General features: G+C 41.3%; 1 protein-coding gene across 1 annotated transcript in view; it reads right to left on the minus strand.

Moving 5' to 3' along the window:
• Positions 1-722: 722 nt before the first annotated feature.
• LOC111974923 (polypeptide N-acetylgalactosaminyltransferase 9) overlaps positions 723-15,779 on the minus strand; it is an 85,597-nt gene continuing 70,540 nt past the window's right edge. Inside the window, exons 10-11 of the mRNA XM_024003001.2 lie at positions 2,629-2,796; positions 723-2,208 (exon numbers count right to left, since the gene is read on the minus strand). Of these exons, the coding sequence (XP_023858769.1) occupies positions 2,062-2,208; positions 2,629-2,796 (315 nt within the window). The 3' untranslated portion in view covers positions 723-2,061. The remainder of the gene's footprint in view (positions 2,209-2,628; positions 2,797-15,779) is intronic.

The raw sequence follows: 15,779 nt of genomic DNA on the forward strand, positions 1-15,779 counted from the left end.
TGTAGAATAATTATCTGATTGCAGTAACAAGCTGCCTACATATATATGTGATCAGACAACACAACACAGTTTATAGGCCAATAGTTTGCAATGTTCCCAATCCAAGTCTCACAGAATCTCACAGCAGTGTGACTGACTGTATTTCGCAATGGGTCCTATGAGATTCTATGTGACTCACCCTTCCGCCTTAATTTGTCAGAGAGTGCTCCCTTCGTCTGTCTGAATAATGAAGTCACCTCTCCCTGTTGGCTGGGACCCAGGCATAAAAATACTATTGTCAGCATGACAATGAGAAACTACCAGGCCACCTTCCCATGAGAGCTATGTGTCCTTGTCCACCTGCACCTCTCGCCCCCACACCGCTCCCCTTTCTACCACCCCTCTGCCACCCAGCTCATCACTCACTGTCACACTATCTGTCTGTACGGCACGTGAGCGAGAATGAAACGTGTAATGCATACCCGGTCCGACGAACCGCTTTGGTCTCCGCTAGGAGGTGTACAATAGCTATTGTCTCATATCCAACCGTTTAATGCTAATCCACTAGATGACATTCAATGACATTTCTTGCAAGTAACATTCATCAGCTTTCAAAATATCATCCCTTTGTAAAGAAAATGTTATGGGCACATGTGTCATAGCAATCACAATCCCCTTTGCACCTACATTTTGACCATTCAGTATAAATAAATGAGAGACAAAATATGAGGCACCAAAAAAGGTTTAGAGAGAGTTATTTATCTTCAAAGTTGTTCACTTTTTGGCTGGGCATCAGAAAATACAGTGGGAAAAGAGTTTCTTGCTGAGCGTAATAAATTGGAACGCTTTCAGTACTTTGTGAAGACCTGTTATTCTGTGGGTGGGTTTTAACGATTAGAGAGTTGTGAGGCCAGAATCCAGTAGGAGGCTGTAAGTGGAAACACAACAAAGGCAGGTAAGTGGGCTTACGCTGTCAAAGTCAAACAACCACCCGCATCTGGCTTTACATCTGTAAAAATAGGCCCTGGCTTCCATGTAACATGCAGTGAACAGCATTGTGGGTAAGGAAAATCTTTAGAAATCTTGAAATGTTCCAATATGTACACTGCCTGGCTCTGTACACAATGGTTTAAAATATAGCATTTTTTTTATTAATGCAGTTAATTAAAACATTTTATTATCCTAACTTTTCTTGGAGGACTGATACCAATTTCTATTTTACAATATATTACTATTATTTAGACATCTTTACATTGGTTTATATATTAATTACTTTAACATAATTTTTACATGCTTGTGGAATTGACATTCCCTGGTCAGATGAAGCATAAGGATGTAAAAAGGCACGCTATTGCTCTGATAATTAGTGGCAAGCAATATAGTCAAAAGAAAAATACAAAATAATATCCTTTTGTATTTGTGAGAACAGTAGTTGCTTGCATTCTTATAAGTTCATCAGGAAGATGAACAGCTTTTTGAGTCATATAAAAAAATCTCTTATCAGGATTGTGAAATGTCCAAAGCAATTATCCAAATGACAGCCTGAAGTAATTACAGATTGATATGGCGACTGATAAGCAATTTCATCTTTTGATCTGCTCAGTCGAATCAACAAAATGACTCGCTCCAACCTCATCTGCAAAGATTCCTGGGATTGGCTTTATATCAAAAACACAATTCTTGTCATTGTCAGTGTTGAACCACATTGGGAGTTTCATTCAAGTGTCTTATTATTATTTTGTACATGTAGGTGCATGTTCTGTAAGAAATGTAGAGTATTTCAAACAGTACTATATAGCTCGCTGTAAGCCTATGGTATAGTCTCCACATTTGACCCCCAGCTCAGCTGAACACATACTATATATTGATCATATTCTTCTGAAGATTCAGCAGTTGAAAGCTTTTTGCTCTAAGGGGAGGGCTCAGTGCACACAGTCCATAGAATAATCCACACACTGTGAACTCATCTCATCAGTCCCAGGGCCTATAGCTATCTCATATGAAATGCTCTCTGACTGTCTGTCCATGGGTTTGTCTTCCAAGACTGAAATTATATAATTTTCTCAGAGGTAATGTCTTGCCTCAATGCCTCGGATGCTTGATCCAGTTCCGTATCATCCACTTTTGACCAGAACACCTCTGCACCACCAGTCGAAGGCCAAAGTTGGCATCTTTGGACATCTCCACCTCCAGGCACCGTCCAGTGTCCCTGCTGATGATTGGACCATTCTGCAAAACAAGACACGAAAGGATCCTATCAAAAACACTGATATTGAAATAGAACACATTGTTCCAAACAACTTTGTGTAACCTCAAATCACTCTCTATATTCCTGATGGTAGTTATTATGTTCAAATAGTGTTACTATTACCCGCTCCATACAGGCACACTCGGTCATGTGACAGTTGTGAATGCAAATGCACTGAATGGACGTGGGATTTGGCATACTCTTCTACAATGGAGGGACCTTTATCAGCAGCAACAACATTTAATCTCACATTTAACACGTAGCTCATACTATTATAGAGAACAATTTATTTTCCTCAATATGTATGCAATACATGACTCCGTTAATTTGAAGAAGCCAGAGGCTCTTCCAGAAACATTGATCAATTATTGTATTTGAATCCATTTGTGTTTTGTTTTTACCTGTGTAAAATCCCACAGCCTCTGCGAAACCCGCGAAACAGAGTCACATTTTTTCAAGCTGGGCGTGCGCCCTCTTCCGTCGTCAATGAGACATTTTGTATTGGGCAGGAAGGTGGTTGACCCTAGGGGTCCTAACTGCAGCAGGCCCTCTGTTGAGTAACGGGCAAGCTGAAAAACAGAGATGAACATCAGGCAGTTCATTTGATTATAACAAAAAGAAACATGGATCCAAAATGCTGTACATTTGAGTAAATGCTGCAAATAAAATTAGTAAGTAAATGCACCAGAAAGTATTTTCACCATTCATCTCTAATTCAGCGAGCAAATTCATTAGCTGTATGCAGACTTAAGATATTTATGGAGCTGCTAAGTCTATTATCTATGTTACTGTCCTAGGACATTATAATACAAACAGAGGCATAGTTTATTAATGCTAAAGATTTTTTCAACCAGACATAATCCCTGGTCATTCAATCCAGTACTAGAAAGTGTGTGTGTCTGTGTGTGCCATATCTGTTACTTAAGGATACAGTAGAAATAGCATCCATTATTCATTACACCGATCCTCTAACAGAAATGAGAAGATAAAGATAGGTGGGTCTTCAATACAGCCCAACATCGCAATATTCTGCTCTTCCACATTGTTCCACAGTCATCCAGGTAAAAGGGGGTGTTGTAACGGAAGTAACTGTATGAACCAGAACAAGAGGAGGTCGGGGTCGATCAATATAATGGAATGCTTTTGAAACCATATATCAATATAACGGAATGCTTTTGAACCCATATTGTTGACGACCCGGCGTAAATGGACATTATGTGAGCCTTGCAGCTGAATGAATGGCTGCTGCTGCAGGCTGATATTTTCTGTTACCACTCCCTTAAACCAAATACTCAGAGCCGGATAAACAATATACAAGCCAGCTCATGTGGGGACAGTGGCTGTACTGGAGCTCTGGCTGAAGGTGACAGAGTGCTCTTTTTGCAGAGTGCTGCACAGAGTGCTGCACATAAAGAGACACCAATTTGGAACACATGAAAAATGTGGAATGGGTTCATCACTTACTTGTCCAGACTTTTCAGTTTTTACTACCTTGGGTCTGGTGAAGGTCCTGTGGCTGATTGCCTTTTCACTATTTCTATTGAAATACCAAGGGAATGTATTTCAAATACCATCTTTTCAAATCTTTTGCATGCTGAAAACAAGTGTACAATGTAGATCCTGGAGCAGTAAAGTTGATCCTTGAAGTTAAACTCTATCCATATTGTTCTGTGTCTTGGGATGTTAAAGTGACCATATTGCCAACACACCGGCAGTCACGAATCATGACCAGTCAAACTCCACCTGACAGTTGAGACCCCCTAGGCTTCTCCAAAAGTGCGCTCTGATGCCGCTGATGGTCATTAGTAGCATACCAAACTTGCCAACGGCTAGTCGCTAATGGCCTGGTACTCTATTGTCCCTCTAATCACTCTGACATCAATGCAAATGGATTGAAAATCAAATCAAAAACTTAATCAGAGCCCTGGCATTAAGAGTCTGAGCGGAATAGGATCACCTGTTGAGCAGCGAGAGCCTGCTCCTCATAGCTGGTTGATGCATGGAATGAAATGTGTTCCTATGAGCCTAACATATATTGCCTATGCTATGCAATTGCGTGAGAAAACAGAGTTTTGATGGCCTCTATTAAAAAGAGGAGGATCCCATCAGCTTTCTATAAGCTAGGCCTACTAATAGCCTACTAAGCATATTGCTTCACTTTACAACCGGAGTAGCCTACCTGGCTGGCATGAAAATGAACAGCGGGAAAAGTGTCCTCCATTAGTTATTCAAGTGCATGTCTATTTTCCCCCTGCTCCTGTTCTGACAGTTGCATAATAATTGCCCATTCTACAGTAAATCAAAACAAATTTCACACATTTATTATTATGTAGATGTAAAGACAAGATTACAATGAGAATAGTCTGATGGGCGAGAATATTATCACTTGTGAATGATGCCCAGCAGGTGCAGAAATATGTATTTTTATAAACCCAGTCAATGTGCAATCGCGTGTGAAAACAGTTTTGACTTGCCACTATTTAAAAGATGATCCCAGTTTTCTTGTGATACAGTATATTTATTGTTAAATTCTTAAAATTAAGCACATGAATCCGCTTTACAACCGGTGTAACCTACCCGGCATATTAAAAAATGTAACCACAGGAAGCTCTTCCTCCATTCACTATTCGAGTGAATGTTTTTTGGGGGGGGGGGGGCATTTTAAATAAAACAAATTTCCACACTTATATTAGTAGGCTAATTAGTAGGCTAGAGCACATACGTTTCATGCAACTTTTTTCAAATCATCATCAGAGTCGCATCATGCAGCTTTAGTTATGATACAAACCTTAGCCTATATGTTTTGATTTCTAATATATTCTAAAGTTGCATAAAATCACTCATACAGTTATAAATTAAGCATACAGTGCCTTCAGAAAGTATGACCACCCTTTGACTTTTTTCACATGCTGTGTTACAGCCTGAATTTAAAATTGATTAAATTAAGATTTTGTGTCACTGGCCTACACACAATACCCCATAATGTCAAAGTGAAATTATGTTTTTAGACATTTTAACAAATTAATAAAACATGAAATATTTAACCCATTTGTTATTGTCAGCCTAAATAAAATCAGGAGTAAAAATGCACTTAACTCACATAATAAGTTGCATGGATTCACTCTGTGTGCAATAATAGTGGTTAACATTATTTTTGAATAACTCCCTCATCTCTGTACCGCACAAACAAATATCTGTAAGGTCCCTCAGTCGAGCAGTGAATTTCAAAAACAAAGGCCAGGGAGGTTTTCCAATGGCTAGCAAAGAAGGGCACCTATTGGTAAATTGGTAAAAAAAAAAAAAAAACACACATTGAATTTCCCTTTGAGCATAGTGAAGTTATTAATTACACTTTGGTTGGTGTATCAATACACCCAGTCACTACAAAGATACAGGTGTCATTCCTAACTCAGTTGCCACAGAGGAAGGAAACCGCTCAGGGATTTCACCATGAGGCCAATGGTGACTTTAAAACAGTTACAGAGTTTCATGGCTGTGATAGGAGAAAACTGAGGATAGATCAACAACATTGTAGTTACTCCACAATACTAACCTAAATGACAGTGAAAAGAAGGAAGCCTGTACAGAATACAAATATACTAAAACATGCATCCTGTTTGCATTAAGGCACTAAAGTAAAACTGCAAAAAATGTGGCAAAGAAAATAACTTTACAGTATGTCCTGAATATAAAGTGTTATGTTTGGGGCAAATCCAACACAACACATCACTGAGTACCACTCTTCATATTTTTCAATTATGGTTGATGGCTGCATAATGTTATATGTATCCTTGTCATCGGCAAGGACAAAGGTTTTTCTTTAGGATAAAAGGAAACAGAACAGAGCTAAGCAACAGGCAAAATCATAGAGGAAAACCTGGTTCAGTCTGCTTTCCAACAGACAATGGGAGACAAATTCATCTTTCAMTAGGACAATAACCTAAAACACAAGGCCAAATATACACTGGAATTGCTTACCAAGATGACATTGAATGGTCCTGTGTGGCCTAGTTACAGTTTTGACTTAAATCGTCTTGAAAATCTATGGCAAGACTTGAAAGTGGCTGTCTAGAAATGATCAACAACCACCTTGTTAGAGATTGAAGAATAAAAAAATTATAATTAGGAGATCATGCCAGAGAAGTCGGTGTTTGGTGGATATACTGTATTTCCACGGGTGTTGTTAGGCCCGAGACTAAGTGTTATTGCTATGTATCTATGGACATGACACAGTTGTTCGTTCTAAATGTGTTATTGCCATATTGGTTGGAAACATTCTTATCCCTTGCTTGCTAGCTAGCCAACTACGGCTAACTTACAGTCACATCAAATGGCACAGACAGAATAACAGCAAAGTAGCTGCATTTGCATTTGTTTAAGCTCTTTTCTAGTGACATTTATTTGGATACATCCATAACAATGAGCTAATGATGCGCGATTTCACCTGACATAGAAAATGTGCTCGTCAGGATACTGTTCAGAGAAGCTAAGTTAGCCAACAACACAGCTAGCACAATCACTTCAAACTGAAGCTGGAAAGACTGAAAACGATCTACAATTAATTTCGTTTGACATATTTTCTATTGACATTTGTTTGTATACGTATATCCATAAAAATTATGCCAGCTGATTCTTGATTTTGACTGGCTGAGAAAAGCTGTCTGCCTGTCTGTCTCATCCCAATTCCCGACATGTGCATTACTATGGGACAGCTAATGATCAAATTTCAATATTGAAACAATGTACAAATGTCAGAAAGACAGACAGTAAGGTTTATACAAATCTCCGCTGTTAACAACCAAATGCTAGTCTAAAGAAATGGGAGATAATGTCTAGTTGCTTTTTATAGTGGAGATCAAGTTTATAAATTGCCTGTATGGGCTGATGAGACAGTGGATTGGTCATTGAGATGGAACAGAGTAAATAGGCATTTCAACATCATAGTTTTAGCCGGTTGTAAATTGTGGGATACCAGCTGGAATGTGGTTTTAACCAATCAGCATCAAGGATTTGACCCATGTGTTGTATAATGTGCAAATATTGTACAACTGTGAGAGAAAAATTACGTATTTACCTGATTTGTTTGATATTAACAGCTAACAATTAATAGTTAACAAATAGTAAGACATTTCTGTTCTATTAATGCTGTGTTTCTGTAAAGGGATGGTTTCCACTCTAGCTTCCTGCAGTTTGTCTGGGCGTATGGTCAAGGGAACGGGTTTGCTAGAGATAGCTTTAGCTGACAATGACTTGGTGATAAATATCTACAGCTGGCATTCCATAGACAAGATGTGGTGTGTGTGACCCGAGACAGAGATAGCCTGGAAGAGATTAGAACAATCCTTCATTGTCTCATCTTCATCCTGGCATCTGGGAAACTAAGCCGGGTTGGGGGTAAAACAACATCTATGCAGAAAACCAGGAGATGAACCCAAGGTGGCTTGTGGTGCCCCCAAGTCAGCATGGGAGGGGTGGAACCAGCCCTGACTAAGCATGTTTAGGTCTCCTATATAAGATCTCTGTTTTTTCATTATCGGTTAAGCTCTCTGCAACACGCACTTTAGAGTGTGCTGTTGACCAGCTTCGTTATTGCAATAATTAATCGATATTAAATAAAGATGATTGTTTGAAGAAATGACAAAGTCTCTCTCAATATAAATTTCCACGACACAACCCAGGTGTGCAAAGCTTTTAGAGATTTATTCAGAAAAGACTCACAGCTGTAATCGCTGCCAAAGGTGATTCTATTATGTATTGCCTCAGGGTGTGAATACTTATGTAAATTAGATATTTTGGTATTTCATTTTCAATAAATTTGCAAACATTTCTAAACACACTTTGCCATAATGGGTGTTGTGTGTAGATGGGTGAGAAAATCATGTATTTAATCCATTTTGAATTCAGGCTGTAACTCAACAAAATGTGGAATAATTCAAGGGGTATGAATACGTTCTGAAGGCACTGTAGGAGGACCTGTGTCACGGCCGTCAAAGGAAGTGGACAAAAGCGCAGCGTGTTGAGCGTACATATTCCTTTTATTTAGAATGACGCCGACAAAACAATAAACAATACCAAAACGACCGTGAAGCTTAAGGGCATATAGTGCCACAAACAAAGACAACTTCCCACACAGAAAGGAGAGAAAAGGGCTACCTAAGTATGTTTCCCAATCAGAGACAACGATAGACAGCTGCCCCTGATTGAGAACCATACCCGGCCAAAACAAAGAAATACAAAAACATAGAAAATAGAACATAGAATGCCCACCCAAATCACACCCTGACCAAACCCAAAATAGAGACATAAAAAGCTCTCTAAGGTCAGGGTGTGACAACCTGTTTCAAATGATCACTTTGTTAACCACTTAACACAGCACAGCTGCATGTGCACACTCCCTCAGAAATCGTTTGGGGAAAATATCCTTTCTATTTTATTCAGCTACATTCAATTGTGTTCTTCTTACCATATAATAATATAAAATAATGCCCCAGGAATTATAAGCAAATCTTATCTGCTAAATGAACTAGTGTAGCCCACAGCCAGATGGCATAGCCAGATCTGGGCCTAACATAAGGACAACTCAGAATATGCTATTCTGTTCTTCTGAAATAATCCATATTTTCTTCATATCATTATGTTTCTTTAGACCTGCCTGTAATAATGGATTTATTGTGATGGTGTAGGCTATATTACATTTATTTACTCAACATTTTCAAATGTAGATGTTTCAAAGGTCCGCATCACTGGCTTGTATGCAATGCATGGAAGCCTGGAGATGCTAAACGTATTTATGTTAATTTATGGTCAATTACCATGAGACCGGCAGTTATTTGCTTGACAGTTACCGTCTGACAGAATTTCATGACCGACACAGCTCTATCTGTATCACAAAGTGGTAGCTGTTTTTCCATACTGTTTGAATCACTATGACCCTGTTTGAACATGAATTCCTTCCTGGCAGCAAGACGAATACATCTTAAACGATTATGTGATTTCATTTGTCATTCATTCATTTCACTCTTGTTTTTTCTTCTTTCAAATGTCCTCCAACTGACTTTCCATCCTGGTGTTTAGGGGTTGTGTAATGTGTGGCAACTGGCGTGATAAACTGATTCATCAGTAGTGGAAATGAGAACTGTAGACAGTCCAGCAATATCATCCCTGTTAAGATGTGTTTACAGCGTTAAGGAGTGGATGCCTTTACTTCCTAACGCAATTAAAATCTGACTATAACAAATAATTTTCCACCATAAGGAAATTATTATGCCAAGCCAATCAACCTGTTCTCAAAACATTAGTGCCTGATGCTCAATTACTTGGCGCAGTAAAGTTTGGGTGGGAGCCTCTTTGGGGCAGGCTAATCATGAGTTCACTAATTGGCTCATTAACACTAGGCTGGGGTACAGTATAGTAAATATGATGTATGTGTGTTATACACATACACAGTTAGATGCACTATTGTAAAGTGGTTGTTCCACTGGATATCATAAGGTGAATGCACCAATTTGTAAGTCGCTCTGGATAAGAGCGTCTGCTAAATAACTTAAATGTAAATGTAAATTGTATAGCAGGAAGTATTTCAGAGTGAGACTTCTTGCTATGGAAATCCCCCCTCCGCACCTCGTTCTACCACGGAGCGACAGCTCTGCAATGTGCCACTCTGAGATTGCTATACTGTACTCCACTGTACAATTACATTAGTTTGAGGCCTATCATCCCATTTCTATAAAGCTGCTGACTATGCTCTCCAAACAATTACACCATATTGGTAGCTTTTCAATGTAAATAGTATATCTTTTTATTACTGCTGAATACCAACTATCAATCACTTAGATCATGTACTTTCAGGTAGAGATACCTCACAAAACAACTGCTCTATATCCCTCTAGATCGTGCGTTCTTCTGTCTCTTCTCTCAACTCCCTACTACATCGCACAGTTTGGGCTTGATCTAAATGTATCTATAGAAAAACTTCACATTGCGCTCACAGAAGAAAACTTAACAAAATGGAATTCAATTTAACTGAACTGATGTTGGTAAATTAGTTGTTTAATAAACAAAAAATACAGTTGAAGTAGGACGTAAACATACACTTAGGTTGGAGTCATTAAAACTCGTTTTCAACCACTCCAAAAATGTATTGTTAACAAACTATAGTTTTGGCAAGTCGGTTAGGACATCTACTTTGTGCATGACACAAGTAATTTTTCCAACAATTGTTTACAGACAAGTTATTTCACTTATAATTCACTGTATCTGGTGTCCCTAGTACGCGTGCTTAGCCCGGTGCGATACATTCCAGCTCCTCGTATCGGGCCGGGCTAGGTTGGGCATCGAGCCAGGTGCCATGAAGCCGGCTCAACGCATCTGGTCTCCAGTGCGTCTCCTCGGGCCGGCGTACATGGCACCAGCCTTACGCATGGTGTCCCCGGTTCGCCAGCGCAGCCCAGTGCGGGCTGTTCCACCTCGCTGCACTGGCCGGGCTACGGGGAGCATTCAACCAGGTAAGGTTGGGCAGGCTCGGTGCTCAAGAACTCCTGTACTCCTTCATGGTCCGGTATATCCGGTGCCACCTCCACGTACCAGTCCTCCGGTGGCAGCCCCCCGCACCAGGCTGTCTCTCCGTTTTCTCTCTACAGTTGCTCCCGCCTGTCCAGCGCTGCCAGAGTCTCCCATCTGTCCTGAGCCGCCAGAGTCTCCCGTCTGTCCAGCGCCGTCTGAGTTGCCCGTCTGTCCAGCGCCGTCTGAGCTGCCCGTCTGTCCAGCCGCCGTCTGAGCTGCCCGTTGTCCAGCGCCGTCTGAGCTGCCCGTCTGTCCAGCGCCGTCTGAGCTGCCCGGTCTGTCCGCAGCCGCCGCGTCTGAGCTGCCAGCCAGCCAGGAGCTGCCAGAACCCCACCAGCCAGGAGCTGCCAGAACCGCCAGCCAGCCAGCCAGGAGCTGCCAGAACCGCAGCCAGCCAGAGCTGCCAGAGCCGCCAGCCAGCCAGCCAGGAGCTGCCAGAACCGCCAGCCAGCCAGGAGCTGCCAGAACCGCCAGCCAGCCAGCCAGGAGCTGCCAGAACCGCCAGCCAGCCAGGAGCTGCCAGAGCCGCCAGCCAGCCAGGAGCTGCCAGAACCGCCAGCCCAGCCAGAGCTGCCAGAGCCGCCAGCCAGCCAGGAGCTGCCAGAGCCGCCAACCAGCCAGGACCTGCCAGAGCCGTCAGTCAGCCAGGACCTGCCAGAGCCGTCAGTCAGCCAGGACCTGCTAGAGTCGTCAGTCAGCCAGGAGCTGCCAGAGCTGCCTGTCACGCCGGCAATGCCGGAATTGCCCCTCAGTCCGGAGCTGCCCCTCAGTCCGGAGCTGCCCCTCAGTCCGGAACTGCCCCTCAGTCCAGAGGTGCCTTTCAGTCCTATGAGCCCATTTATTGGGGTTACCAGGCCAAGGTCGGCGGCGAGGATCGCCGCTCGTAAGAGGCCACGGGGGTGGTTAAGGAGGCCGACAAAAACTAGGGTGAAGTGGGGTCCGCGTCCCGCGCCAGAGCCGACACCGCGGACAGACGCCCACCCAGACCCTCCCCTATAGGTTTAGGTTTTGGGGCCGGAGTCCGCACCTTTTGGGGGGGGGGGGTACTGTCACGTTCTGACCTTATGACCTTAATTTTCCTTTGTTTTGTCTTTAGTTAGTATGGTCAGGGCGTGAGTCGGGGTGGGCAGTCTATGTTATGTGTTTCTATGTTTAGGTTTGTCATTTGGCCTGATATGGTTCTCAATCAGAGACAGGTGTTTTGCATTGTCTCTGATTGGGAACCATATTTAGGTTGCCTGTTTTCACTGTTGGTTTGTGGGTGTTTGTTTCCTGTGTCTGTGTTCATGCCACACGGGACTGTTTCGGTTAGGTTACTTTGTTATTTTGTATTTTTTGTCGTGTTCAGTGGATTATATTAAAACATGGACACTTACCACTCTGCGTCTTGGTCCGATCCTTGTTACACCTCTTCAGAGGAAGAAGAGGACGACAGCCATTACAGTATCACAATTCCAGTGGGTCAGAAGTTTACATACACTAAGTTAACTGTGCTTTTAAACCGCTTGGAAAATTCCAGAAAATTATGTCATGGCTTTAGAAGCTTCTGATAGGCTAATTGACATCATTTGAATCAATTGGAGGTGTACCTGTGGATGTATTTCAAGGCCTACCTTCAAACTTAGTGCCTCTTTGCTTGACATCATGGGAAAATCAAGATGAACGTACTTTGGTGCGAAAAGTGCAAATCAATCCCAGAACAACAGCAAAGGACTTTGTGAAGATGCTGGAGGAAACAGGTACAGAAGTATCTATATCCATAGTAAAACAAGTCCTATATCGATATAACCTGAAATGCCGCTCAGCAAGGAAGAAGCCACTGCTCCAAAACCGCAATAAAAAAGCCAGACTACGCTTTGCAACTGCATATACTTTTTGGAAAAATGTCCTCTGGTCTGATGAAACAAAAATAGAACGGTTTGGCCATAATGACTATCGTTATGTTTGGAGGAAAAAGGGGGAAGCTTGCAAGCCGAAGAACACCATCCCAACTGTGAAGCACGGGGGTGGCAGCATCATGTTGGAGGGGTGCTTTGCTGTAGGAGGGTCTGGTGCACTTCACAAAATAGATGGCATCATGAGATAGGGACATTATGTGGATATATTGAAGCAACCTCTCAAGACATCAGTCAGGTTAAAGCTTGGTCACAAATGGGTCTTCCAAATGGACAATGACCCCAAGGATACTTCCAAAGTTGTGGCAAAATGGCTTAAGGACAACAAAGTCAAGGTATTGGAGTGGCCATCACAAAGCCCTGACCTCAATCCTATGGAAAATTTGTGGGCAGAACTGAAAAAGCATGTGCGAGCAAGGAGGCCTACAAACCTGACTCAGTTACACCAGCTCTGTCAGGAGGAATGGGCCAAAATTCCCCCAACTTCTTGTTGGAAGCTTGTGGAAGGCTACCCGAAACATTTGACCCAAGTTAAACAATTTAAAGGCAATGCTACCAAATACTAATTGAGTGTATGTAAACTTCTGACACACTGGGAATGTGATGAAAGAAATAAAAACTGAATTAAAACATTCTCTCTACTATTATTCTGACATTTCACATTCTTAAAATAAAGTGGTGATCCTAACTGACCTAAAACAGGGAATTTTTACTCCGATTAAATGTCAGGAATTGTGAAAAACTGAGTTTAAATGCATTTGGCTAAGGTGTATGTAAACTTCCGACTTCAACTGTAACTGACATTTTAGTTAATCGCTCAGCACTACATTGAGTACATTGAGTAGAAGTTTTCTACAAAACTTAGAAATGGGCTGTTTTCACATATGTAGACACTGGTATTGTGAGATAATGAAATGAGGTTGAAAAGTGGTGAAATTGCCCTTAATAAATCCCCTTAGGGCTAGGGGTCCCGCTTAGTGGGACACTTCCGGGTGAAACTGGAGGGCGCGCAATTCAAATAAATAATCATAAAAATTATGGATATTAAACATTTAGGTAAAAAGCTTAAATTCTTGTTAATCTAACTGCACTTTCCGATTTACAGTAGCCGTTACAGCGAAAGCATACCATGAGATTGTTTGAGGATGGTGCCCCACATCAAAATGTTTTTCCACCGGCACAGGTTTCATAAATTCACAAATAGCGATTAAATATTCACTTACTTTTTGAAAATCTTCCTCTGATTTGTCATCCAAAGGGTCCCAGCTATAAAATGTCATTTTGTTCAATAAAATCCTTCTTTATATCCCAAAAAGTCTGTTTAGTTGGTGCCATGGATTTGAGTAATCCACTCGTTCAACATACAGAGAAAGGAATCCAAAAATCTACCCCTAAACTTTGTTTCAACAAGTCAAAATACATTTATATTTACTCCTCAGATACCCTAAAATGTAATCAAACTATAATATTTCTTACGGAAAGAAGTATGTTCAATAGGAAACCGATTTTAGCTATTGCGTTCTGTCTTCATTGCACGTGCATACATGAATTTCCAAGACTGTGTCCCTGTACTTAACCTCTCTTGGGTACGTGAGACGTTAGCGTCCCACCTCTTCAACAGCCAGTGAAACTGCTGGGCGCCAAATTCAAATACAGAAATACTCATTATAAAAATTCAGAAAACTTCAGAAAACAAAACATATTTTACATAGGTTTAAAGATTAAGCATACCTTACGATTATTTGAGAACATAGCCCAGCAAACAAATCATTACTAACAGTAACCAGCCATTTTACATTTTACATTTTAAGTCATTTAGCAGACGCTCTTATCCAGAGCGACTTACAAATTGGAAAGTTCATACATATTCATCCTGGTCCCCCCGTGGGGAATGAACCCACAACCCTGGCGTTGCAAGCGCCATGCTCTACCAACTGAGCCACACGGGACCACGTAGCCAAGTAGAAGAGTTACACAAGTCAGAAATAGAGATAAAATTAATCCCTTACCTTTGATGATCTTCATATGGCTACATTCAGCAGACATTAATTTACTCAATACATTTTCCTTTTGTTCGATAAAGTCTCTTTATATCCAAAAACCTCTGTTTTGTTCACGCGTTTTCTTCAGTAATCCACAGGCTCAAACGCAGTCAAAACAGGCAGACAAAAAATCCAAATTGTATCTGTAAAGTTCATAGAAACATGTCAAAAGATGTTAATATTCAATCTTCAGGTTGTTTTTAGCCTAAATAATTGATAATATTTAACCCGGACAATAACGTTGTCAATATAAAAGGTAAACAAGAAAGGCACTCTGTCGGTCGTGCGCATGAAAAAGCTCTGTGACACTTTCGGGTCCACTCATTCAGACTGCTCTTACTTCCTCATTTTTCAGAATACAAGCCTGAAACAATTTCTAAAGACTGTTGACATCTAGTGGAAGGCATACAAACTGCAATTTGAGTCCTAAGTCAATGGATACTGTAATGGCATTGAATAGAAAACTACAAAAAKKKKKKCCAAAAAACTTCCGGAATGGATTTTTCTCAGGTTTTCGCCTGCCAAATCAGTTATGTTATAGTCACAGACACTATTGTAACTGTTTTGGAAACTTTAGAGTGTTTTCTATCCAAATCTACCAGTTATATGCATATCATATCTTCCGGGCCCGAGAAGCAGGCAGTTTAATTTGGGCATGCTTTTCATCCAAAATTCCGAATGCTGCCCCCTACCCTAGAGAAGTTAAACTGATATTTCTTATTCGTTTTGGAAGTTACAAGCCTGAAGCCTTGAACATCGACTGCTGACACCCTGTGGAAGCCATAGGAATTGCATCCTGGGAGTTAGAATTCAGTATGCCCCTATACTTTCCATTGAAAGAGCATCGGCTCTCAAAAAAATAAAGATTCCGGTTGGTTTTTCTTTGGATTTTCACCTACCATATCTATTGTGTTATATTCTCATAGGCAAGCCAACCATACAGTACAGAATCCCTGGACAGAACACAGCACATTTCCTCTCCCTATGGGGGTTGAGCAACAGCAGGAGACCAGCGTGTGATGTGAAACACCCTGCTTGCGTCCACAATGGCAC

This window comes from Salvelinus sp. IW2-2015, linkage group LG15, assembly GCF_002910315.2.
Source record: "Salvelinus sp. IW2-2015 linkage group LG15, ASM291031v2, whole genome shotgun sequence".
NCBI classification, from domain to species: domain Eukaryota; kingdom Metazoa; phylum Chordata; class Actinopteri; order Salmoniformes; family Salmonidae; genus Salvelinus; species Salvelinus sp. IW2-2015.